General features: G+C 41.9%; 1 protein-coding gene and 1 long non-coding RNA gene across 6 annotated transcripts; one reads left to right on the forward strand and one right to left on the reverse strand.

Annotated features, from left to right (window-relative positions):
* Nucleotides 1–24: 24 nt before the first annotated feature.
* Nucleotides 25–25369, forward strand: LOC307092940. Of its 2 annotated transcripts, none has more exons than XR_013812910.1 (3): nucleotides 25–414; nucleotides 11220–11415; nucleotides 25241–25369. It is a non-coding gene; the product is annotated as an uncharacterized lncRNA (long non-coding RNA). The 2 variants fall into 2 exon arrangements; XR_013812911.1 differs by lacking the exon at nucleotides 25241–25369 and adding an exon at nucleotides 16848–16967.
* Nucleotides 4564–27022, reverse strand: LOC307092935 (flavin-containing monooxygenase 5). Of its 4 annotated transcripts, XR_013812907.1 has the most exons (10): nucleotides 25825–27022; nucleotides 25416–25594; nucleotides 20662–20850; nucleotides 16755–16917; nucleotides 15632–15774; nucleotides 12876–13075; nucleotides 11061–11413; nucleotides 10043–10189; nucleotides 8644–8716; nucleotides 6330–6351 (listed from the first exon to the last, which is right to left on the reverse strand). XR_013812907.1 is itself a non-coding variant. In XM_079760521.1 (9 exons), exons 2-9 carry the CDS (start codon nucleotides 25548–25550, stop codon nucleotides 6006–6008), a joined length of 1602 nt encoding a protein of 533 aa, XP_079616647.1. In that variant the 5' UTR covers nucleotides 25551–25594; nucleotides 26086–27022; the 3' UTR covers nucleotides 4564–6005. The 4 variants fall into 4 exon arrangements, 3 of the variants coding, with proteins under 3 accessions (XP_079616647.1, XP_079616645.1, XP_079616646.1); XM_079760521.1 differs by lacking the exon at nucleotides 10043–10189 and having other exon boundaries at nucleotides 4564–6351; nucleotides 26086–27022; XM_079760519.1 differs by lacking the exon at nucleotides 10043–10189 and having other exon boundaries at nucleotides 4564–6351.
* Between the last annotated feature and the right edge of the window lie 267 nt (nucleotides 27023–27289).

A 27289-nucleotide genomic window follows, 5' to 3' on the forward strand; every position in this document is an offset into this window, starting at 1 on the left:
TTATTGAAAATTGAAGCCGCGCCCGGGTAGCAATCCGGGTCTCCTCCGAAAATGGCTACAGCCCGCCCCCCGCGCGCGCGCGTTCCCTGCGGCCGCGCTGCGCCCAGGCCCGCCGGCCCCTCTAGCGCTGCCACCTCGATGGTGGACAGCGGCGCGCAGCCTCCAGCGCCGGGCGGGGCGCCCGTCTGCAGTCAACGAGGGGCCGGACCGGGCCTCCGGCCGCAGGACTGCCCTGGGGAACGGTCCGCCGAGTCCGGGCCTCGCGTGCGGGGGTCGCGGTCCCCGGATGACACTCGGGCTGCCACCCCGTCTCCCGTGCTCGGTTCCCGGAGGAACGGCGCTTTCTTCCCGGCCCCTCACCTGGCCGCAGTTTCTCGCCAAAACCGGTTTCTTGTTCGCAGGCGACCCGGAGAGGTGGGTTCCTAGAGGGAATGAGAACCCGGGCTTCCCACGGACGGCAGGAGGGCGTGAGGTTGAAAACTAAGTGCTGTAGGGAGCAGTCAGTTTGGGGGCCCCGGGAAGGAGGGATTAGGAGATAACCTTAAGTTAGTGAAATGCCAGTCTAAGAAGAAGGGGGAAGCTATTCCAAGCTAAGAAACAGTATATGCAGTGAGCAACCCCAGAAGAAATGAAATTCAAGAAAGAGCACCAACAAAAACAACCGAGGAATAAATACTAGGCAGAAGAGGGCAAAGGTAGTCCTGGGTTTGGGACAAATCCAGGCTTTTGCTGATAATGAATGGCATTTAACAATTCTTACTTTGTATTGTAATTATATGGGTGTCTCATTCCCTACTAGCAACCCTTGTCGCTCAACACGTGTTACACAGACCACCTAAGAGATGGTTCCAAATGCAAAATCCGGGCTCCATCCCATAGAATTGAAATCTTCGTTTTAACAAGATCCCCAGGGGAGAGAGAGTGTGTGCACATTGACGTGTAAGAAGCGCTACTTAGACAGTTGGCAAAGAGCAAATCCTGATTTGATTCCTCTTCATATTCTGCACGCACCTTGTACAGAGTATGCTTTAATAACATTTGCAAACTGGAGGATAAGCTACTACATTTCTCACAAGATAATGCCATTAGGCTTAAACACAGCCAGGGATGGGGACCCTGAAGTCACACAAGGCCACCCCCTTTCTGAATGAGCTGCTCTATTTATTAAAAAGTTCATTTTTATATTTAAGTTGAAAACCCACTACTTAAGTCCAACAGATCCACTGCTCCCCCTTTTATCTGTGCTCTGCATCTAATAAACTCAGTTTTCTGGCTCTTACCCAAAGACAGCATTAAAAAGGCACATTTTTACGGCAACCTTTTGCTTACCCCTCCAAAATCTGACTGTCTGCTTGCATCCTATTTGGTTATCCCCGCCCCCATCCCGCCTTCCTGTCATCCTTTCCAAAGGACTCTGAAACAATGAGGATGAGTGCAGAGTCCTTTGTCTTTAGGCTTTTCTTTCTTGCTTGCAGGTGGGAATCTTGGGGAAGGTCTCAGGGGAGAGTTTCTGCAAATTATTCATCAGTTTTCCAGGTGTGCTTTTTCAGGATTGTGGTCTCCACTGATGGGTCATTGTCAGGGTAGGGGGTCGTTAGTCATTGCAGCTGGTCCTGGTGTTGACTACCTGTTTTGCTGTTTTTCTTGAGCTGGCGCTAAATACAGCGGAGGCCTAGATGTTATCTCTAGGGAAGTGACCTTCTGTATCTGCTGTAAATTTCTCTGCCAGTCTGTTCAGCTATCTGTCTCCGTTTCCCTATTCCACTTGTCCTGGCTTCCTGGCCAGCCTGTCTTTCTCCCAAAAGCCCATAATCCCAGCTTACTCATGAGGAAAATATCAGATAACTCCAAATTAAGGAATATTCAACAAAAGACTTAACGGGTTCTGCTCAAAACTGCAAACATCATAAAAAACCTGGAAGTCTGAGAAACTGTCACAGTCTGAAGGAGCATAAGGATGAGGAGTAATGTGGTATCCTGAGTGAGATCCTGTGACAGAAAAAGACATTAGATATAAACTAAGTTCTTTTAAAAAGTGTCAAGGGCCTGAAGTACAACCAAAGACTTCTCAAAGGTTAGAGGAGATTAAGGATGCATAACAACTAAACGTAGGATGGGATCCTGGAGTTGATCCTGGAACAGGAAAAGGAAATTAGTGGGAAAAGCAGTGAAATTTGAACAAGGTTTATGGTTTAGTTCAGTGGTCGGCAAACTGCGGCTCAAAAGCCACATGCGGCTCTTTGGCCCCTTGAGTGTGGCTCTTCCCCAAAATACCACGTGCGGGCACGCACGTATAGTGCGATTGAAACTTCGCGGCCCACGCGCAGAAGTCGGTTTTCGGCTCTCAAAAGAAATTTCAATCGTTGTACTGTTGATATTTGGCTCTGTTGACTAATGAGTTTGCCGACCACTGGTTTAGTTAATAGTATTGTATTATATTGAGAGGAATGGTGGTGTGAAAGATTCCCTTGGTCTCTCGCCTATAAATTACAGTAATATGTACAGCCATATCTCAACAAAGGATTCCCTGCTCAACACACAAATGTGCCTGAGAGAGCCACATGATCCACACATTGAAGCATCTAAAGGTGGGCAAGTGGATCAAGAGGGGGAAGCGAAAAGGGAGTGGGGCTGACACTGTTGCTGGTGAAAGTGATAGATTCTTTTGCGGTGACGTGAGAAAAGAATTTCAAAGCCACATGTATGGAGAAGTTTAAATGTGAGGGCAAGATTTTATTGTAAATTAGAGGCCTGGTGAATGAAATTTATGCACCGGTAGGGTCCTTAGGCCTGGCCTGCAATCAGGGCCAATCAGTGGGGCGACCAGGGCCCCCCCTCCCCCCTCCCCCCCCCCCCCCCCCCCCGCTGGCACCCGCCTTGGCTGGCCTGGGGCCTGCGGGCTGGGGGCAGCTTCTGCATTGAACATCTGGTGGTCAGTGCGCGTCATAGCAGCCGGTCATTCCACCGGTTGTTCAGCCGTTCGGTCGATTTGCATATTAGGCTATTATTAGATAGGATTAAGGGGAATTAGTACACCTTAGGGGACAGAGGGTGGGCAGGCTCTAAAGAACTGCCACAAGGCTCCTATTAATCCTCCATATATCTTCTAGGTTCAGGTAAAGAACAAAGAACCAAATTATCCAACCCAAATTCCTAACTTTTACTGGGCACTCTTCCCAGTAAATTTTATTGGCGTTTCATGTCCTCTATCCACTCTATCCAATCTGATTACCTCTTTGATTGTTCCCAGGCTAGCTTTTAGTATCCTGTTCCGAGGATTATGTCTCCTGGTGAGGAGTGAGGGGGAAGGGGGGGAAGGCAGTTCTCTGGAGTGTGTGAATGAGTGTTTACCACTAAACTAGATGGAATTCTGCTCTGTTACCTGCTTCTGCTTCCCAGATTTTTTAGTTCCCCTTTGCATTTCTCCTTATATTAATAACTAGCTATCTTCCTCATATCAATAACTAGCTACCTACACTGACAATACGAGCCAGAAACACAGCCCAGCAGCCAGGACCTCATCCAGGGAGGGAGGAATCTGGTTGTCGCTGACACACCATTCATCTGGGAGGAGCACAGACCACATGGCCACTCCTGCAGGAATGAGCAGCAGTAGCTGCAGCTGAGCACAGAGACCTGGGCAAAAACACAGCAAGGGAGAGCGGCCACAGTTGTCGGGCTGTTGGCAATTCAGACAGTGAAGCAAAGCCACAAAGCCTGGCCGCCTGCCCTTAACCTCCCAGAGATTGCCTCCCTTTGCCCTTGATGTTGGGCTGTAGACCACATTAACTGCGTGCCCAAGGACACGCGCCCATGGTCTAATACTGCAGAATCACATTTCTCCCTAAGCAAAGGGTTCACTCTTTAACCAGAACACAGGGAGGACCCTGGCAGAGGACCGAGGTCTCCTTTACTGAGTGTAAAACAACAAAGAACAGTGTAGGGATTCCCCAGCCCACCCCAGGGCATCCTGGCTACACTGACCAGAGGTCAAGGGAGACGATGCTGAGATCTCACAGAGCTAAAACCTTGTGATTCAGCTCCACCTGCTGGAAAATAATAGAAATATGCCCATGTGTTAATCAGCTAGAGGTAGTGGATGCTTCAAGAAGGTAGGAATTTGCCCTAACCAGTTTGGCTCAGTGGATAGAGTGTCAGCCTGCAGACTCAAGGGTCCCAGGTTCAATGCCAGCCAAGGGCATGTACCTTGGTAGCGGGCACATACCCAGTGGGGAGTGTGCAGGAGGCAGCTGATTGATGTTTCTAACTCTCTATCCCTCTCCCTTCCTCTCTGTAAAAATATCAATAGAATATATGTTTTTTAAAAAAGGTGGGAATTTGAGAAAGCAGAGAAACAGCTGTGAGGACCAAGGAAGACGTCTACCACTCCTCCTTTCTTGTGTTATGATGCTGACTTTCACAGGCAAGGAGGAGTGGTAGATGTGTGTTTGAGAATTTACGGAATACCTCATTTTATTGTGCTTTGCTTGATTGCGTCTCAGAGGTGTTGCATTTTTTTTTTTTAATTGAAGGCAAGACCCTCCACCAGCAAAATGACTAAGACTCGCTTTATTGCAGTACTTGTCTTATTATGGTGGTCTGGAACTGAAATCACAATATCTCTAAGGTATGCCTGTAAATTACAGACAGGACATATCATTTGTGTTTCAAACCAAACAGGACATTAGAGATGACATACTGAGTCAGATCAGTGATCTATTCCAGAATATTTTCTAATACAGTCTTGCCCCACAGACATTTCAAAATGTTAAGCACTCCTTACTCTCATTAATAATACTTTTTATGTATGTGTATATTTATTGATGTTGAGATATATTCACTATATTATTTGATCCTTTAAAAATACATTCATACTTTTACCTCTTATGTCAAATTTATTTATGCAATTAAGTAATCATTAACGTACTCAGGTCATATGTTTTAGGCAGCCCTAGCAACATACAGATTACTTACAAAGTATCTTCCTCCATGGAATTTACTAGTTCAAGAAGGAAACAGGTGAGAGAACCAAGTGATATATAGTCTGACAAAGGCAGAGTGTCTACATAAATTATTCGGAATTCTGGGTTGGAGATTTGTGTATTCTCCCCCTCTTATTAATTTATTAAAACACTAGAGGCCTGGTGCATGAAATTCGTGCACAGGTAGGATCCCTAGGCCTGGCTAGTGATCAGGGCCAATCGGGGCCTTCTGGCTGTTAGCCAGGGCCTTCCTTCCCCTGCTGCCAGCTGCTGGCCCAGGCCTTCCTTCGTTCTGCGCTTCCCCCTGGTGGTTAGCACACATCATAGCGAGCAATAGAACTCGTGGTCTCCTGGTTGAACTTTCTGACAAATGTTAGTTTATTAGAATGACCCATGATCCTAGGAAGTTTAAGGTAGTTTCTTCATTGAGATAATAAAGACCTTTTGCTGAGGTCAAAAGAGTCAAAATGACCAGATACCAGATACTCTAGTGAATAGCTAATGAGACAAAATGTTTTAGTATGTATATATATTAGGTATATACAACTGTTACAAGTCTGTTATTTCTTTTCATCCCTCAGGAAACACATTTAATTACAATATTAAAAACAAACAAAAGATTGAGCTTCTAATAGAAAACTAAATCCTATCAGAAGCTGAGTTACATGGAGTCACCCATTTCTTATACAAATATTGACTTCTGCTCCACACCATAATATTTGATAACAACAAACATTTATTAAGCACTTATCATGTAATAACTCTGCTAAGGACATAAAAAGATGACTAACAGTATCAGAGTTCACAGACTAAGGATTGCTGGAAGGAAAACATGATGGGTCATAAGAAGGGAGATAAGTCAATATGAATGAAAAGCTGGAATTTCATTGTAGGGGAAAGGGGAAAGAGGATTAATGCTTTGGAAAGAGAAATAAAAGATTTTGGGGCAATGTGAAACTCAAGAGTTGTTCAATCTTGTCAGATTCTGAAGGTGTCTCTCCATCCAGCTCCCCAATGGTACAGCTAAAAATAGGTTATCATTACAGCAAAGATAACAATGGCTAGCATAAACCTGGCCATTGTTATTGTTGAAGTCATGGAATCGCTGCTTTCAACCTCTCTTGTCATCATAGGCTTCCTGATACGATCGTCTGTGGTGAGGATGGCTTTTCGAGCTCCATCCCACTTTCCAGGACCCTGTAGACGATACTGGATTGGAGTGCAGGGTCCCAATAATAACTGCCATGCCAATTTGGGGTCGGTGAAAGCTAGAGACAGCAGATTGGGCCTGACGCCCACCAGGTCAGCAAGCTCTTCCATGGTGTCTACATAGTCTGCCTGAATGGTATGGCGCTGGCTCTCCACATACCTGAAGCAGAGAAGACAAAAGCCATGGCCTATCAACAATTTAGCAACAATTTAGTCCATCAACCAATCAATCCGTCAATTAACCAGTGCTTTCTAAGTATCTGTTATTAGCTCAAAATTGGTCTAGGAGGTATGGAAAATAGAGAAGAAAGATAAGATATTGTCTCTATCCTTAAGGATAAGAATATAAGATACACACGAAACATAGAATATAAGACTTTTGGAAAATCACGTGATCTTAGACTGCTAAATAGAAATGTAGAAGAGGGTAGTTAAAATACAGCTATAATAAGTCCTTGAAGTATGTGGAAGATACAAATAAGCTGACAACAAAGAGGAAAGTATTACAAGTCGGGGACAGCAGAGTGAAGGAATTAAGCAGGAATGAGAGTAGGATGTGAGTATAAAATATCTGTAGGCACTACCTACAGTAGAGGAGGAATATTGTGGAAAACAAGGATGGATAGAGAGAGGCAAGTATAGCCGTTCCCGATACAGAGGACTCTGATTTTATCAGAAAGAGAGAACCCCTCATAAACATTCTGAAGTTTGGGACTCTCAACTGTTCTATGAGGGCAGTGGTAATGGGGTCCACAGAGCACAACATTGGATGGCCAATGTTAATTCAGAATCTAGAAAGGAGGGGGCTGGATGACTTATTCCACAAGAGGAAGTAACGCTCCAAATGGAGCCAGGTGGGATGATTACACCAAGTGCAGATTTGAAAAGCTAAAAGGGATTTTTAGAGGGAAAATGTGGTAATGATGATACCTGTGTGGAAGGATTGAGATTTAGAGAGCTAACTGGTAACTTTCTTTTTTTTTCTAGAATAAAAATAAAACAAAGAGCAGTGGGATAGAAAGGAAGTAAGAGAAAAAGCCAAGTCAAATTAATTTAAATTAGATGGGCTTATTAAGAGAATCCAAAACAAGGACAGGAAAAAAAAAAAAAAACAGAAAATAAATTTGAAGTAGAACTGGTGAAATAAAATTCCACAGGAACGGACAGATTCTAAAGTTTAGAAGAGAAGAAGATAAGACAGGACAGAATTTGGGAGCTCTCCCTTAAGGATGTTATGTTGGCTCAAGGATTTATAGACATACATTTATCCTATCCTGGGTTGCAAGCTGTAGTATTCATGCATCTTTCACAAAGAGATTCACTAGTACCTGCCTTGTAGGGTTGTTATGAGGAATAAATAAATTCATACATATAAACCATTTAGTGCATGTACATAATGGACCCTCAATAAAGGGTAAATTATATCATTAGGGACTGCTCAGTCAGGTGGCCTGACAAAAATAAGCCAAAGTAAAGGGAATAGGAACGTTGAAATAAGACATTTTAGTGCCAGAAAAACAAGGAAAGAAAGCACCCCAAGAAGGATGAGATGTTTAAAAGTGTCAAACTCCGGGAGGAAAATGAAGTTGGGCATGGATGACTTTCAAGAGAGCCGTAGCAAGGAGTTACAATGCAGGGACCTTCGGAGGGAGAAAAGGTGGGAATTGAGCACATCATGCAGAATATTTATTGCAGACATTTGGCAGTGAAAGGAAAGAGGAAACGAGGACCTGGAAAGGGTATCAGGGTTAAATAAAAACTCTTTCTCCTCCTCCAAGGTAGGGAAGAGATACGCTAGTATAACCAATTCAAGAAAAACTACATCTTTAGGCTTGGATGATTGTGCCTCTGACTTTAGCACACAATTTTAGGAGCTTACCATCAACTTCCACTTGGTCCAAATAACATTGACCAGTGAATAAGCTCAGTTCTGAAATTCAGATTGCTAAATTACTGTGTCCACCCAAGCACTAAGCAGCTGGCTGATGCTACCACCTTTCCCAACCACACAGACTATTCACACCATGAGCCAGTGTCAACAGTGACCTCTGCAGATTTGTAAGCCTTCCGGTGGATTTGGAATTCAACCATATGTATCACTCAATTCATTGTCACTCTTCCTTTCTCTGGTGGCTCTGCTAGCATTTCAAATGATAGTTATAAAAACCATAGGCCTGATTTTCTCTCCAAGTGTTTTTTCCTACTTGACAATTTCTTTTAGGCTCTACATACAGGATTTTAAACACTTTTCTTAAGCTTGTCTCTTCTTTCCCATCCATATCTAAACCACTTGGTACTATTTCTTCAGTCTGTTGTCACAAACTATTATTTTCTTTTCCTGCGCAGTACAATCTAAATCCTTAAACTAACACAATTGAAGATAACTATAGTACAATATTGTTCTTATTAAATAGAAAAATTAAGCACATATTTTCCTGGGAGAATTTCTCACCTTTTTTCCATTTGCTCTTTAGCCTTAGTTATTTCTGTTATCATTTCATTTTGTGAGGGCAATGTCTTTAGCCCTAAAGAGAAAAAACAAAAATATAAGTGTAAAGCTACCTCGCTACCTCAGTAGGAACATTAATCCTATTAACAATTACTGTGTTATGGAGAATTCAAAGAAATACAGGATAGTTTTCTTTACTCAAGGAGGTTAAACCTTCACTTGATCACTTTATCCTAGCACCACCATAATATAATAATATAAATTAACAACAGTAGCTTTCTCTATTCTACTTTGTCTACGGTAGATACTTGCTTAACTCTGCCTTCCAACCGATACCTGGTTCCTCCCTAGCATGGTCCTTTATTTGGGAAATGAAATATGGACACAAGGAAATAATAAATGGCCTTAAAGTATATGGAAAATGAAGTACAAAGTAAAAGAGCAGGGGAGCACACCCACAGTTGTACTCTTAATAACAAAGAGGTTTTATAACCCAGGGAGAAGGAAGTAAAAAATAATGTTCAATCCCATTTCATGCCTGTAGTCCTATGGAAGATAAGCTTCATCTTCTAAACTTTTTTATTTGGTCAGAATGGGAGTAAGGCTAAGGGCAACTCATAATACCCAATCTTGACAGATAAATTTAAGCACTGATGCACAGTTCTGATAGTAGGAATTTAACATCAAAGACCTGGCTAGAAAGGTAGAATAGTATTTAAGCCAACATAAACAACTCTAAGTTTAAAGAATTAGCGTTATGCCCAGATTTATAGGCACTATGCCATGCAGATAATTTTTTAAAAATATATATTTTATTGATTTTTTACAGAGAGGAAGGGAGAGGGATAGAGAGTTAGAAACATCGATGAGAGGGAAACATCGATCAGCTGCCTCCTGCAACACCCCTACTGGGGATGTGCCCTCAACCAAGGTACATGCCCTTGATCGGAATCGAACCTGGGACCCTTCAGTCCACAGGTGACCCTCCATCCACTGAGCCAAACCGGTTAGGGCATGCATGCAGATAATTTTTGTCACACCCAGCCATAAGGTGTTACTCTATAAAATTCTGGATGGTAATATATTTTACCTAGCCGAATCCAGTTTGGCTCAGTGGATAGAGCGTCGGCTTGCAGACTGAAAGGTCCCAGGTTCGATTCTGGTCAAGGGCATGTACATTGGTTGCGGGCACATCCCCGGTGGGGGGTGTGCAGGAGGCAGCTGGTTGATGTTTCTCTCTCATCGACGTTTCTAGCTCTCTATCCCTCTCCCTTCCTCTATGTAAAAAATCAATAATATATATATATTTTTTACCTAACACAAACCTTCTCTTTACAAATACACGCATCAAATGGTTATCTCTTTCTTCCTTAAACATCTTTGCTGACGGGGATCTCATTACCTTCTGAGGAGATGATTTAATTGTGTGGCTGCTCTAGTTGCTGGAACATATTCTTTTTATTGATCCCCAAATCTACTTCCATGCCACTTGCACCGCTGGACTTAGCTCTGCCTTTTGAAGCCACGGAGTCTAATCTTATATGACAGGCTGTCAAATATTTGAAAACAACTGTCATAACTTCTTCAAATCTTATCAGCAGCAGCAGAGCACAAGTTCCCCACATCACAGGTTTCACATGCTGTCCCATGTTGGTTGCCCTCCTCTGGGCACAGGCCAGTTCTTATCCTGGTGTCCCTCTTAAACTGTGAGACTCAGAAACTCAACACTCAAGAAATAGACTTCTGTATTTCACCATGTGGTTTCTCATTTGGGAATTATTACTTATATTCATAAGTCTATGAGGGAACACTGAAATGCTTCATTTGAGATTAAGCAGAGGTCCCTTATGATGCTTGTGAAACATATTTTGAGAGTTGATTTCCAAATTGCTTCTTATAGTACAACCATAACTTTTACTTCTATTAACTAGAAACATTATGGGGAAGTATATTTCTTGCCTTGGAGAGGCAGCCAATTTATCAAAAGCAAAAAAATTAAAAACAAAGAAAAACTTCTATATACATATACAATATCCTGTGGTACAATTCTTTCTTAATTCATTGATACTCTTCTTGCAGTGTTTACTCGTTCAGATACGTATTATATTTTTACCACATTTTTTATCTTCCTCTTCTTATCTTAGGTTTTCAGTTTACTATTATTGTTATTATTATTTTCTTTAATCCTCACCTGAGGCTTTTTTCCCCATTGCTTAGGGAGGATGGGAAGAAGGAAGAGTGAGAGGGAGGGAGGGGTGGGAAAGGGGGTGGGTGAAGGTGAGCGAAGGGTGTGAAAAGGGGGATCCCTGCAATTATGACAACATTGAAAATTTTAATTAAAAAATAAAATAAGAGCAAGAACATAAGTATAATTAAACATACTACAAGCAATTAAGTAGTCAAGTTGCATGGTTATTTACCTTTAAATACTTGAGTGACCCAGCGTCCTTGGAGCTCTGAAATGGGCATAATGGCACCCAAGGGCTGGATCAAGCCTATGATTGCAAGAGTTGGCTTTTCCAGGTTAGGAGGGAAGACTTTTTTATACAGGGATATCTTGTTTTTTACTACTCTGACAGAATCTTCAAGGAAAGGAAAAGCAAAGCTGTAGCCTGTGGCAAAGATAACGGCATCAATGTCATCCTCCCTGGAGCCATCTTCAAATATGGCAGCTGTCTCTGTGAATTCCTTGACATTTCCTTTCACCTTCACCAAGCCAGAAATTATACGATTTGGCAGATCATCATTGACTGTTGGATGCTGACTCAGAGCTCTGTGAGTAGTGATAAAGACCAAAAAATAAAGAAAGAAGAGTGATCATGGGGGCAGGGAGGGAGAGAAAAATCAGTCACATGAAAGTAAAATTCTGTTTTGATGGAGGTGGTTAAACACTATGCCAATGGCCCCCATCTTGGTCTATCCATGGGATTTGGGAAAGGTCTAATGTATATTGGAACAGATGAGGATCTCAGAGCAGAAGTTGTACCCTGGATGTCACTGAAAGGAAAGATGTTAGAGAAGTGAAGGAAGAATGGTTTTATCTGGAGAGTGCATGTATGGTTTCTCAAAAAAACATACAGACTTTCTGCAAAACAATTGGCTTGGGTCTTTTTTAAAAAGGAGAATTATTTCAAATTAAGAGAACTTAGAGAGACAGAACAGCTAAATACAATGGTATAATACCTGATAGGATTTTAGATTTGGAAAAAAAAGCTATAAATATATATTATTGGGGCAACTTGGTAAATTTGAATATATTAGATAATGATATTTTATCAATGTTAAATTTTCCAAGTGTGATCATTGCATTATGTTTATGTAGGAGAATGCCCTTTTTCTCAGGCAATGTATGCTGAATAATTTAGGCCCTAAATTTTAGGGTAAAGTGTCTTAATGATTGCAACTTACTATTTAAATGGTTCAGAAAAAATATGTATGTATGTATGTACTATGTATGATATACATGCATGGATCTATTTTTAGAGAGAGGGAGAGAGAGAAAGCAAATATAGTGAATCTAAGTGAAAGGTATTGGTGCTCATTATCCTTACTATTTTGTATGAAGTAAATCTGAACATTTAAAAAATAAAAAGTTGGAGGGGAAAAAAAGTTGGATTTAAAATCAGCTTCTAAAAATGCTTTCAGTCTCCTTCCTTGGCTGTGTGAGGATTCCCATCCTTCATGCTCTCATAGCATGCCATGCATTTCTCTATCTTATCCTATTGTCTGTCTTATCGTTAGAGTATTTAAGGTAAAATCCACTTCTCGACTCTGCCATTTATTTCTTGTGTGCCCTTGGGATAGTTCATCTAAGTATCAGTGTTTGTAAAATGGAGGGAAAACGCCCATCTATAGGACTGTTGTGTGAGGGTTAAATGAGATAATGCATAGAACTCATTTAGTACTGTACTTGTCATATTAAGTTCTCAAAAAGGTAAGGTGTTATTATTTGTATTAGTATTACTATTAGATCTTTAATATCTGTATGCTCATGCCCAGTATAATGCTTGGCTTGTAAGAGGTGCTCAGTGTTTGTTGGATGAATGAATGATTCATGCGCTGCCCTCTCCCACCATTTTGTTGTTGTTGGACATCACATAAAAAGAACTAGTACCGCTCTGGCTGGTGTGGCTCAGTTTGCTAGAGTGTTGTCCCATATACCAAAAGGTGGCAGGTTTGATTCCTGGTCAGGGCACAGACCAGGTTGTGAGTTTGAGCCCATCCTGAGAACATACCTGTGTTTAGGCTTTAGGCCATACATTTTGTGGTTAAACCTTTGGTTCATCCTTTTTTCCAAATATGTGTTTGCTAATGATTGACCACAAATCTTCGACAAAAAATGTTTAAGCCGAGAGTTGAACAACACATCGAAAGGATATCCTTGGTCTGCTACACGATTCAGGATCCAAGCCCCTCTCCTGGTGCTGAGGAAAACCTGGGGCATGGGGAAAAATGGTTTGCTTTTACCATTCTTTGGTTCATAATCCTTTAAAAGTACCCTGTTTTCTTCAAGAGTAAGTTTAAACTCAATAGTCTGGCTTTTCAGCGCCTGCACAATCTTTTTTTATTTCCTGCTATTTTTCTTCTCAGATACTAAGCTTACAATTAAATTGATGTATTCACTGACCAAGAATATGTCTTGCTCTTAACCACCACTGCATTTTCGTTTAATGTCATCACGCCTCCTTGAAAAGCCCCTATCCTCTTAATTCTCTAAAACCTATTCATTTTTAAGATCCAGATCAAGCCCTAACCAGTAGGGGGAATGAAGGAGGCAGCCAATGGATGATTCTGTTATTATTGAAGTCCCTATCTTTCTCTTCCTCTCCCTTCTTCTCTCTAAAATCAATAGAAACGTATTTTACAAAAAATAAATTAGAAAAAAAAAGAAAGGAATGTTTTCTCTTCACAAAAGCATTATAGCACAAAAATTCTTATAACAAAATGTCGTTGATACTCTGACATTTATAGTTTTATTTAAAACTAGAGGCCTGGTGCACAAAATTTTGTACCCGAATAAGGTCCCTAGCCCTGGCCTGTGATCAGGGCCAATTTGTGGGGCAACTGGTGGGGCAATCGGGGGGTCCCTGCTGGCACCCGCCTTGGCCGGCCTGGGGCCAGCTCCTGTGTTGAGCATCTGCCCCATGGTGGTCAGAGCGCATCATAGCGACCGGTCAATTTGCATATTAGACTTTTATTATATAGGATGTTTGATTTACAAACCATCTCTCATAAATGCAATTTAATATGTAAAGCAAAGAGTCATATCCAGCAATTGAGTTTCTTCAACTTGCTTTAGTGGTGTGACAGTGCTGTCCCTGCTGGGCTGACATCGTTGTGCCATTTGTTCTCCCAGGCTCTCTCAGACACAACTACCTATCTCCATCCAGGTGGGATGCTTTGTTCCTTGGCAATCTACAATTTCCCGTTGCATGTAAGGCCTAGCTCCCTTATAACTGACCATTTGACCAAGTCAATGATATTAAAGAAGGCTTATGCCTTGAGTCCCCACCACATACCTTGTACATTCTTTTTATCATAACACCCACACACGTTTTTACCCTTTCTTGTTTATATAGCTATTTTCTGATAGATGCTGTTGAATTAATTCATGGAGCATTTCAAATCATTTTTGTGGTGATAAATGGAGATAGGACTGAGAATGGGGTTTCTTTTTTTTTTTTAATATATTTTATTGATTTTTTACAGAGAGGAAGGGAGAGGGACAGAGAGCTAGAAACATCGATGAGAGAGAAACATCGACCAGCCGCCTCCTGCACACCCCCCACTGGGGATGTGCCCGCAACCAACGCACATGCCCTTGACCGGAATCGAACCTGGGACCCTTCAGTCCACAGGCCGACGCTCTATCCACTGAGCCAAACCGGTTTCGGCGAGAATGGGGTTTCTGAGTATAGGTCATGTAACAAAGTTGTAGTATTAAACTTCTATTTAAAAAATAATTTAAGCCCAGCTGGGCTTGAGCATTGACCCATGAACCAAGGGGTCACCAGTTCAATTCCCATTAGTGCATATGTCCGGGTTGCAGGCTAAGGGCATGCAGGAGGCAGCTGATCGATGTTTCTCTCTCTCTCTTCCTCTCCCTTCCTCTCTGAAATCAATAAAAAATATATATTAAAAATTTTAAAACATATTTGTGGGGAAGCACACCTTAATTAAAGTTACTGGAAGAACAACCAGATATTTAACTATTGTTGACAGTTATGATTCAATAAAGACATGAATAACAAAATATAAAAATGACATGTCTTTTTCTAGGAACTTATAATGATGACTCTTTCCAGTTCAAAATCTGATGAAAACAAACAAACAAGAAAACCTCAAGGAAATCTATGATGAAAACAAACAAACAAGAAAACCTCAAGGACACAGAAATTGCTTTAGAGAAAATAGCATTCCGTGTTGCCTAATTGTATGCAAAGGCTGGGGCAAGCTGCCTGCAGGTGCCACAGTGTGGACACTTTCATACTGATAAGCATGTTGTCTTTTGAAAGATTCGAGTGCTCCTTTTTTTCCAGTTGGGGAGTAAAGAGGAAAATTCCCCCACCATCCTATGAGTGAAAAGCTTTCAATGACCCAGTGCGCTTTCCTTCACATAAGGGCATGGCACTTCTGCTGGCCAACCAAAGATCCACACTTCTGGTTGCTGCCTTCTGACAAGCTCTCCCAGCAATTATTTGGTCTTCTTCAATGCCAGAGGCACACTCTGAAGAGACAGCTGATTGGGATTGTGACCACAGTCGTGGCATGAACTAATTCCTTAGTGTGAGGCCAATTGAATGATGGGAATCTAACTGGCAACCTTGGCTCCATCACATCATCAATCGTAATGTTGCTCACCGAGGCAATGAAACCAAGCCCTACACTTGCCATCGGCACTGATGGGCTATGCACAGGTTATCCATACTCTCTGTTGAGTCCACCTGCAGCTTTCTTGGAGAAGCAAAGTAAATAATTTGCTGATTCAAACCTGTTTGGCTGTGTGGCTAATCTCCACAGCCAGGTCGCCTCCAGAATTCCCAATGCCAATTACAATGACTCTCTTTCCAGTGAAACTCTCTGGATTCTTATAATCTCTACTATGGAAGTACTGTCCTTTGAATGTCTCAATTCCTGCAAGATAAGGGAAAATAATTATCAGGTGATAGTTTATCTGATACCATTTGACAATTCTTTTTTTGCCGTGTGTAGAGTTTAAAACATATACTCTCCACATGTTCTCCCTTTACTCAGATGCACACTTGCCTTTCTGAATATTTTTGTCTATTTCCCCCCCATAGCCTCGGGGCAGAACCTTTCGACTTCTGTATCATAAATAGTCTGCTTCCCTCAGGATGTTTGTATTTTGGACTTGTAGACTCAGATATACAAATGGTTTCAGAACACCTCCATTCTCTTTTGTCTTTTCATCTTCTTTAAAGACCTCCCATTTCAATGGACTATATATTTTTATAAACTCTAGAATATACATAGACTGCTCTTGGGCCTAAAAATCCAGGCTCTGCCCTAACCCGTTTGGCTCAGTGGATAGAGCGTCGGCCTGTGGACTCAAGGGTCTCAGGTTCGATTCCGGTCAAGGGTATGTACCTTGGTTGCGGGCACACTCGCAGTGGGGTGTGCAGGAAGCAGCTGATCGATGTTTCTCTCTCATCGATGTTTCTAACTCTCTATCTCTCTCCCTTCCTCTCTGTAAAAAATCAATGAAATATATTTTTAAAATATCCAGGCCCCAAATGGAAATAAATTCTTTCCTTAAGCTTTAATTTCTTCCTTATTAACTCAGTATTTCTGTTTGTTTCCTTGATTGCTGAAAATCCTTATTCAACCTAATACACATAAACTCCATCTTTTTTCTTTTGATTATTAGAAAAACTAAAGTCATTGTGAAACTAAATATAGCACCTTCTAACTTTCCCCTAGTCTCCAAATTACCATTATCTCTACCTCCCAACATCTTTTAGGAGGACATACAGAATTAGGATAAGCCTTATTTCATCCCAAGGTCAGAATCACTCAGACCGAAATCCACCCATTCCTCAGGGACGAGGTCACAGGTATCGTTCAAGGGCCTTTCTTCCTGGTAAGCTACTCACCAGGGAAGCTTCCCAAGGGTAAGTGAGCATTGGTATGATGGCCGGTGCAAACCATGACTCCATCGAAGACATTCATCTCCTTTTTCCCTTCAGATTCCGTGACCACCTCCCATTGGCCTGAAGTGGAGAAATCAGGCCGCTTTTTCACACTGCACACAGCGGTCTGAAAAGGAAAGTGATAGCAACAGGGGACGGTAACCACAGCCTCCACAGCGGACATCTTTCCTGACACGACTCTCCTTGCCGAGTGACACAAAGGGCTGATATCACACAAGAAGGCTCATGCAGGGATGTTTGATTTCCATACTCCACAAGTGAGAACATTTTTGTGAGATGTGGTCAGAGCGAGAAAACTTCCATGAGAGAGGCTAAATAAAATAGAGTTGGCAGGCTAATGACGTACTCTTCTCCGCTTCTAGAAAAGAGCAGATTGCTAGGTCTCTTGGATTATCCCCTAAGGCAGCAATTTTCAAGTGGTGTGCTGCAAGAATTTTTAAAACATGCAATACCTGACTATTTAGTCAGAGGCTCTGACCTCTTTCCCCTTAGACTGTCAAATAAAAAAATGGCAACAGCCAACACAACAATAGCCATCTGGTGTGAATGAATTGAAATTATACCTACTTTTTGTCAGATGGGCAAAAAATATTATTTTTTTGGTGTGCTGCAGAATTTTAGTAATTAGTACATGTGCCAGGAGTTGAAAAAGGCTGAAAATCACTACCCTGAGGCAATGCAACACTTGAATAAAGCTTAGACTTCTCCTAATATACTCTATGCAATAAATGCCTATTCCTCCCCTGACCCCCAAACATCCTAAGACTCTCTGATGTCTTCTTACCCCAAGTCTTGTTCTCATTGTCTATCTTTAAACTTGTCACTGGGCTATAGGGCTCCCATTCTTAGTAGAGTAGAAAAACATCTCAGTGGCTCCCATAAATGCCTATCTCACACATAACTATAAAAGAAGAAGTTGTGAAATGGGATAGTAAGTGGTATTAGTTTGTTGTTTTTAAATAAATAAATAAAACAAACAAACAAATACATGTTATTCTACCCAGCCTAAGGAAACATTAAGAATGTATTCCGCCCTAGCTGGCTTGGCTCAGTGGATAAAGCATCAGCCTGCGGACCGAAGGGTCCCAGGTTCGATTCCGGCCAAGGGCACGTGCCTGGGTTGCGGGCTCGGTCCCCAGTAGGGGGCGTGAAGGAGGCAGCCGATCAATGATTCTCTCTCATCATTGTTTCTATCTTTCTCTCCTTCTCCCTTCTTCTCTGAAATCAATAAATATTAAAAAAAGAAAAAAAAATGTATTCCTATGTGCTTCTAGGGTCTATGACCATAATGTCTAATAGGGACATGACACCTTTATACTCTAGCCATCTTACACTATTTATAGTTCTTGCTTTTACACACGCTGGTGCCTCTGTCTGGATCATCTTTTTTATTTCCTTCTTCATTTGACTGATTCCTGCTCACCCTTCAGCCTTTAATTAACTCCTCTAAGAAAACTTCCCTGGTGCCTGATGACTGATGCCCAGATGAGTTAAGCATCCCTCCTCTGAACTGCCATATATAGATCTCTATAGCATTTATCACTTTGTAACACTTGTAAAAAAAAAAAAAAGTAAATAGAAATCTCACTCAAAATGAAGTGGGAAGTGGGGGAGGGGATCTGTCATGCCCTATGTCAATCATGAAGCATAAAAGGGAGAACTCTTTGTAACTGCCCTCCCAATTTCTTCTTCCCTTCTATAAAAAGAGTTCTTTCTCTTTTTTTTTTTTTTAGCAGACTTGCATGTGGCCCACCATGGTTGCCTGTTCCAGATTGCAACACTTTGTTGTACCTGAATAAACCCATTTTGCTGGAGAAATATCTGGCTAACTTTGTGTTTAACGTCAACATTTTTTGTTTTTATTACTTACATTTATAATAATTTTTCTTCATTTTTGTATCTCTGTAACTAGAACATGAAACCACTGGGTTTTGTTTAATTTTGTTTTTGTATCTTCACTACTTAGAATGATAACAAACATGTTCAATAAGTGTTTAAACAAGTGAAGAGAAGTACCACTGGGCTGGAAAATATTTACTTTGGAAGTTATCACTGTTTTATTATTGTTGTTAAACAGAAAAAGGCATGATTTAGCAGAATGATCAGAAAGTAGAAGGGAGGTGGGGATTAGGGGAATTGAATTAAGGTGGTCAAAAGGTACAAACTTCCAGTTATAAGATAAATAAGTACAAGGGATGTAATGTACTACATGTAACTATACCTAACATTGCTGTATGGTATACTAGTATTTGAAAGTTGTTAAGAGAGTAGATCCTAAGAGTTTTTGATACCGTTGTAATAACTTGGTTATTATTTAACAGGAAAGAGGTGAAAGGGGAGACCAAAAGATATAGGCATGCCATTTATAAAGCTATGCCAAAAAGCTACATTTAACACTGTCCAAATCTGTTCCCACTCATTGATGGGGGAAGGGACTAGAGCTAGACAAAGGCAGTTTAGACATGTGCCCAGTAAGGTCTGAATGTCATGGGAAATGCTTGCCTATCAATCACACCTGGAAACAGGTAACTGGCCAGGATGAGCATGGCCACTGAAGTGTGCCCAAAACCTAAAATATTTAAACTTCTAAACAAAGAACTGACACTTGGCTCACTCTGTGTTCTCTCTCTCTCTCTCTCTCTCTCTCTCTCTCTCTCACACACACACACACACACACACACACACACACACACACACACGCACGCACTAGCCTTAGCCCTCTTGGGACTCCTGCTGGTGTTGGGCTGAGCTACCTTTCACCCACATGGCCCACAGACATGTTGGACTCCACACACAGACTAATTGACTACAGTCTATTCTGGATGCTGAACCAGACCCGGCTGCAACACAGAAGGGAAATTCTGGACGCTGACCCTCTTTCTAGCTCTGATGAGCTTCCAGCTGCCCCTCTCCCAGGACTGGTTTTGGGGAAATGGGACATTGGAACCAGAGGAATGTAATTCTATGCCAATACAATCTACTGCCACCACTCTCCTCCCATGGGGGCTTCTGAAATTTTTTATTTCAGCCGCGCCCCAAGAACCCGACAAACAACGGATGGTTCCCACTCATGTACTCCTCTGGCAGCATTTTCATCCAAGGAAAAAAAGGGTAGAAGATTCAGGCTTGTTGCTAGCTGTCAGAAATATCTGTTCTTCTATGGCCATGGCTAAAAACTATAGAAAAGTATGGACGACTTTACAGCAGGAAGAAACCATTTAAGTGACCTAGTACAATCATCTTGTTTTACAGAAAAGAAAATTAAGACACGTGGAAGTTTAGGAACTTGTCTGAGGTCACAAGATGATTAATAATAGAACAAAGACTAGAATTCAAGTTTTTGTTGCCCAATTCAGTGTTCTTCCCTCTTCACCAGAGTTAACTTTTTTGCTTTCTTAGTAACTTCCCAATAACCACTTCACTGCGTTGTTGTGATTACATAAAATAATGTATTGGAAAATACTTCAGAAACGTATAAAAAGGCTAAGCACTAGTGGACAAGTTGTAGAACCAGAGGATTTTAAAGTTCCCATACCTGTCAATTTCCCTCTATAACTGGAAAAACATTCCCCCTCATTTGTTTTATTGCAATCAAATAGTATAAAATGCAGGCAATGAAAACATTCTGGCAGGTGGCTGGCTAGAGCTGCAGCCAAAAATATATAAAAGAGGGACTTTTCTGTGAATATTTTTCAGGCACAGAGAAGACAAAGTGCAGTCTTTGTCTAGATAGGATAGATATATTGATATCAAACCAATATTTATGTGTAAGTACTGATAAATGAAACCATATTATTCATGTAATTGACAAACAACCTCAAACACAAAGGTACCCACAAAATTTCCCTACCTTGAATCGGATATACTTTAGAAGGTCAAATTCTTTGGCATACATCCTGAAATACTCCAGGACCTGGGAGTTGTGCATGAAGTTAGGAAAATGATCTGGAATAGGATAGTCACTGAAGCACATCATCTCCTTAGAAGTATTGATGATCACTGATTTATAAATACTGGCTCTTCCTTCTTCAGGATTTTCCTGCAGTAAATAAGAAGCATTCATAGCCACTTGAGAATTAACTTCATGGTTTATAAACAGTCAATAAACACTTCCAAAAGATTTTTTTTAAAAAGTTACACACATCTCTACATCTCCTAGTATTAGTGCCTTCGTGTAGTCTCTTCCTCTTGAATCTGAGCTGTCTTTACGACTTGCTTTTGACCAACAGCATGCAGTTGGGATGATACTGAATGGCTTCCAAAACTGTCATAAGTAGTCTTGCAGCCACTGCCTACGTCTCTCAGAAAGCTTGCTCTCGTGGAAGTCAGCAGTCGTGTAAAAGGTCCAGCTACCCTGAGACTACCATACTGTGAGGAAGCCCACGCTAGTCCCATGAAGAGAATGTATGAGGTAGAGAGAAATACAGCCAGTTACTAGAAGTTCTAGTTATCCCAGTGGAGTTCTAAACATATGAGCAAAGAGACCATAACAGATGTCCAGTCTCAGTTGTCACCCTGATTGCAATGACCTGAAATTCCAAGTGAGAACTGCCCGTCTGAGTAATAGTCTTAACTATTTTATATATTTCAAAGCCTAGGTAAGTTGTGAGGGTTTTTAAGTGGCTTCATAGCATTCCTTAGTTGAAGAGCAGTACAGTCCTTTGCATCTAGACTGTCTTTGGAGACTAACTCTATTGAACAATAGCCCTTACTATACTTATGAGGCTGCTCTCCAGGAATCATTGTACTAACTTAAATTCTGTCCAGTATATGTCCCCATGTTACCTCATTTTTATTAATTTAAAAGACAATTACTCAGTGTTAGCAAAAATGAGGTGAAATTGGAACTTATGCTGGAGAGAGTGTAAGTTAGTAGAATGTACTTTTCCACCATCAGTCTTAACATTAGTGATGAGATCAAGAATTGATTGAAATTAATATTTTGAGAATTTATATATGCAGTAGCCCCCCACCCCCATCTGTTCTCTGTGCTTTTAGTTACTCACTGTCTGAAAATATTAAATGGTGCCGAAACCGGTTTGGCTCAGTGGATAGAGCGTCGGCCTACGGACTGAAAGGTCCCAGGTTCGATTCCGGTCAAGGGCACGTACCTTGGTTGCGGGCACATCCCCAGTAGGGGGTGTGCAGGAGGCAGCTGATCGATGTTTCTAACTCTATCCCTCTCCCTTCCTCTCTGTAAAAAATCAATAAAATATATTTTAAATAAAATTAAATGGTAAATTCCAGAAATAAACAATTCGTAAGTTTTAAATTTTGGGATGTTCTGAGCAGCATGATGCAATGTCATTCTGTCCTTCTCCAACCTGCCCATGGCATGAATCATCCCTTTGTCTAGCATATCCACGCTGTATATGCTCCCCACAAGTTAATCACTGGTTATCAGATGGACTGCAGCAGTATCACAGTGCTTGTGTTCAAGGACACAAGGAACCCTATTTTACTTAATAATGGCCCCAAAGTACAAGAGTACTGACATGCCAAAGAGAAGCCATAAAGTGATTCCTTTAAGTGTCAAGTTGAGTACAATACAATAAGATATTTTAAAAGAGAGACCACATTGATATAACTTTTTACAGTATAATTGCTCTACTTTATTCTTATTATTTTAATCTCTTCTGTGCCTAATTTATAAATTAAACTTTATCATAGGTATGTATGTATAGGAAAAAACATACTATATATAGGGTTTGGTAGTATCTGTGGTTTCAGGCATCTACTGGGGATCCTGAAATGTATTCCCCATGGGTAAGAGGGGATAATTATTACTATAAAGCTTCAACAATAACAAGAAGGAGGCAAGTAGTAAATCCTCCTTCTGTTTGGCAGATGGACTAGAGAAAAGAAAACGCAAGTGATGGTATTTGAGAAGAAAAAATTCATACTAAATCCTTGGGACCTGTCACAAGAGAACAGATATTTCTGCCACATATATATATATATATATATATATATATATATATATATTGTATATATATGATACATGATATATAATAGATACATATGTGGTCTGTCTTAACGTAAGTCAGAGAGTTATGATGAAATATAGCTTATTTATTTTCAAGAAAGTAGTTTACATGGTATTGAAATTTTGCCGAGAAGATAATCAGAAAAAAATCCCAAGTCTTTAACAGAGAATAAGGTTAAACCACTTTGGAGATAAAAGTCAGTTACCTGGGCCCCACTCCAGGCCTACTGAATAATAACTGGCATGCAGCACGTATCGTACAACTGGCATTGTTATTAAAGAATGACACAATTATTCATGTACTTAATCCCCACAATAACTCTATGAAGTGGGTATTATTATCATCTACTTTTTTTTTTAAAAAAATATCTTCTTATTAAAGATGAAGAAACAGAAGTACAGAGAGATTTACTGATTTTCCCCAACATCACACTGCTGGTAGGTGCCGATATAGGAGCTGAACCAAGACTATGCTGTTAACCTCTACACTAAGTTGTGGCTGGATTTCAAAAACAGCATGTTCTGTTGATTACTAAATATTAATTAACAGCCTTTTCAGCCCATGCCCAAGACCAATTATGACAGAGGCGTGGGAGATGTGGTTTTCTAAGGGGTATCCACTCATGAACTAAGTAAGGACTATTGTTGAATAGAGTTAGTCCCCAAAGACAGAGCCCAGATGCAGAGGATTGTACTGCTCTTCAACTAAGGAATGCTATGAAGCCACTTAAAAACACACACACAATTGAACAGCATTTATTTAATATTGCTGGCAATATGGAGTGAGGAGTGGGCTTCATGTCCTGGGGAAAAACTGCTCCTCCCCTTCTCCTGCCAGCTGGATGGTTATATAGGAGTAAGGGGAAATATCTGTGTGCAGTGTAGCAGGGTAAGGGGGTTTTTAGGGTCTGCAGTCTGTGTGTCTGCCTCCAGGAGCTTGAAGTCAAATACCAAGGTGGCTGATCTTGTTTGGTGTTAAAAACATCTCAGCCTGTTCCAGGGACCAGAGAATGGTCAAAGCTGAAGCAAACTCCCAGAGGGGGTCAGGGTCCAGGCACAGCAACCAAATCAAAGCATGTCCTGTCCTTAGTCTGCTCTCCAAACGTATTTTCTTTTCTGAGTAATGGGCCCATTTGTGCTTTGAGACCATATTATCTTTACAGCCCTGTTTTTCTTCTTGCAACACATCCTCCAGTTTCCCACGGTCTTCAGAATATGGTTTCAAGATGTGATTAATCCCTGATCTCAAAGCTTCCATCATTCTAGAAAGGTTTGAATTAGAGTCAAAATTTTCAAGAGCTCCCACTCATTCCTGGGATATGCATTCAACAATGAATACAAAGTTCCTGTGTAAACTCCCCCTAAAGAGTAATCTTCAATAGTTCTGAAGATCAGATGTCTGACATGGACCTCACTGGGCTAAAATCCAGGAGCCGGCCGGGTTCCAGTCCTACAGAAGCCGCTAGGCTCTTCCCCTTGCCTTTTGCACCTTCCAGAGGCTGTCTGCATTCCTTGGCTCATGGCCCCTTCCAGCAATGGCATCACTCTGACCTCTGCTTCCAGTATCACTTCACCTTCTCTCTGAAGCCACTTTTTTTTTACATAGCTGGTCAACACTGTTAGTTTTTATGAAATACGAAACATATTTGGATACCCCCAGTACCATTCACTGGTTTAGAAAGCGAGTTTAAAAACAAACCCAGTGCATGTTACTTTGGAGATCAGGAAAGGCGGTTCATATTCTTTGGCATATAATAAGTTTAACTATTATTTAAGTAGGTGATACCTTAACTTTTAGTAAGTAACAAGTTACAGGGCTGGGTGTGCATATTAAAGCAACTCAACTTTAAAACTGAATATTTGCAAAGACAAGAAAGTCCAGTTGCAGGTGTCCTCTGCCTTCTTCTGAAGACGAGGACTTTGACCTCCTGGTTTGATTTCTCCAGTGAAGTAAAAGTTCAAAGGATAGAGGTGGCCAGATTTTATACTCTACTGAAGGACTAGGATTTTGAGAGATTGATCTAAAGGGAACCGGAATTCAAAAGAAAAAGAGAAAGAGGAAGGAGGAAGAGGAAGGAGGAGGAAGAAGAGAAGGAGGAGGAGGAGGAAGAGGAGGAGGAGGAGGAAGAGGAGGAGGAGGAGGAAGAGGAGGAGGAGGAGGAGGAGGAGGAGGAGGAGGAGGAGGAGGAGGAGGAGGAGGAGGAGGAGAAGTTGTTGTAAGCAGGTAATCTATAATCACTTACCTGTTAATGTGGACTAGGAGCAACCACTCTAAATTTCCTCATCACTTCACATTTTGTTTGTTATTTTGTTCTCCCCTCACACCACCCTCTTCTGGATAGCAGCACAACTCAATAATTGAAAATGATCTCTGTGCCATTGTCCTGGACATCAGTAAAGGAAAACCAAATGATACCCATGTTCTACTTTGCTTCCCGCCTAGGGAAAGAGGAACCCATATAGAGGTGACGACGGCTGCTAAGAAGAGGTCAGCAGGCTGAATTGCAGCAGATTTAAATCACTGTCAAGGCCATCATTATCCCCTGACAGAAGATAAAATATCTCATGTACCAACTTACAGGGAGGGTTCCAAATACTATTAACCCCAGGAGATTTACCTGGAACCTCCAGAGCCCTCCGATGTCATCTGTCCTTTCAAAGCAGACGGGCTCCAAGCCTTCATCCAGGCAGCACTTGATGGATGTGAGCCCGCTCACACCTGCCCCAATCACGGCAATTCTCTTGCTGGGCATGGTCTCCGGAGAACTTCACAGGGCTGGGTCTACCCCAATGTGTCCTGAAGAATGGATGACAAAAGACAGAAAGCACACATCAGTGAACACCTTTCAAGAAAAGACCTTGGCCAAGGCATCCAAATAAAACTTGCAACAACAGGTGTCCCTGGGGAAGCCAGATTCTGCTGTCTTCTTAGCCCCTGGGAATGGCTACTCGCGGGGACCCGGGAGCCCCGTGCCTCCCAGTGAGGCCCAGCGCTGAGGGCTCAGCTGTCACACGCGATCTCACTACCTTTCCTACAGCGCCGGGCAGATCCGTCAGCTGCGCTCTGGAGGCTCCACTGCACTTTAGACTGTTTTCACAGAAATATAAAGCAACAAAGCGCAAACAACAGCAACAGCCAACTGGGAGGGGCTGAGCCGCACCACCCCTTTCAGCCAGCACCCCGCCCACTCAGCCGCCCCCGCTCCCTCTCTCGGGGTGGGGGTGAGGATGCGGGGGGGGGGGGGGAGATGGGGCAGAGGGAGGTGGGGAATCAAACGTGGGCGGAACCTGCTTTGGACAGACAAAAATTAGTCCTCCAACTTCTCCGTTTTTCTGTGCAGTTGCCTGCATTCTCTCGGGGGAGAGGCCTTCCATCGCTCCCCGCCCCTCGGCACCCACGGCGAACTTCCTGGTTTCCACCTTAAAGTGGCAAACTCCTCCTGGTGAAGGGGAACTGTCAACCACCCCAAAGCAAGTCATGCTCCACCAGCTTAAGTGGAGAACCCCAGTCTTTCCGATCTGTTCACACAGGCCCCGGTCCCTCGCCCGCCCCGCACCCTAACCCCCACTTCACAGATTGGATCTTTGGTTCTGTGTACTGAGGGACATTTACTCCGCAATGCCCAGGCACTGAGCTGGGTGCTGGCCTACAGTGCGCAGTGGGTTATGGTTCCTACTAAGAGGAGCTTCTAGTTTGGTGGAGAGGACCAAAACACAGGCTGAAAACTTCAATAAAATAAAAATACTTAAAAAAAAAGTGTTTTATGCCATTGCATGTGGACTTAAAGCCACAAATATCCGCTTTTAGAAATTAATTTTTTCAAATATAATTTCACTGACTGGGTCACAATCAGGGCCCATCCCAGGAATCCGCTCTGGTGGGTTGTTGGGGAGGTAAGCTGTGGCTGATGCAATCCATTTTTGCTCACCTTCTACTACTCCCAGTCAACTTTGCTCAAGATGGTTGGATGCCAATGACCGCCCTGGGTGTTGACTTACTGGTTTCACCTCTAAGGTATTGTTCATGGAGTTAATACTTATCATTTCTCAAGGGCTTACCTTGTATGGTTCAAAAGGCTAAATGGGAATGGACACAAGCTTCTCAGCAATGCTGTGAAGCAATACTATCATTATCCCCATTTCACAAGTAAGTGGGAAAGGATGCAAGCCAGGCAGTCTAGCTGTAAGCCTGAGCTTTCCATCACTGTGCATACAGCCCCTTTAAGAGGATAAATATACATATACTAGAGGCCCGATGTACGAAATGAAATTCGTGTAAGAGTAGGCCTTCCCCCCAGTTGCCGGCACCACCTTCCTTCTGGCACCTGGGACCCGGGCTTCCCTGGCAGCCTCAGCTTTGTTTGGAAGGTCGTCTGGAAGGACGCCCAGAAGGATGTCCAGTCTAATTAGCATATTATCCTCTTATTATTATAGATATATTTTTAATCCTTACCCAAGGATATTTTTCCATTGATCTTTTAGAGAGAGTGGA

Source organism: Cnephaeus nilssonii, assembly GCF_951640355.1.
Source record: "Cnephaeus nilssonii genome assembly, chromosome: 21".
Classification (NCBI taxonomy): Eukaryota; Metazoa; Chordata; class Mammalia; order Chiroptera; family Vespertilionidae; genus Cnephaeus; species Cnephaeus nilssonii.

Bases quoted from the DNA above. Each gene is read 5' to 3' on its own strand.
- LOC307092935 (XM_079760521.1), bottom strand. From the start codon at position 25,550: ATGCCCAGCAAGAGAATTGCCGTGATTGGGGCAGGTGTGAGCGGGCTC. The intron at 11,414-12,875 runs GTATGTTCTCAG...CACTACTCACAG, and splicing joins GGCCTAAAGCCTAAACACAG to AGCTCTGAGTCAGCATCCAA. The intron at 8,717-11,060 runs GTAAATAACCAT...TTTTCTCTTTAG, and splicing joins GGTCACTCAAGTATTTAAAG to GGCTAAAGACATTGCCCTCA.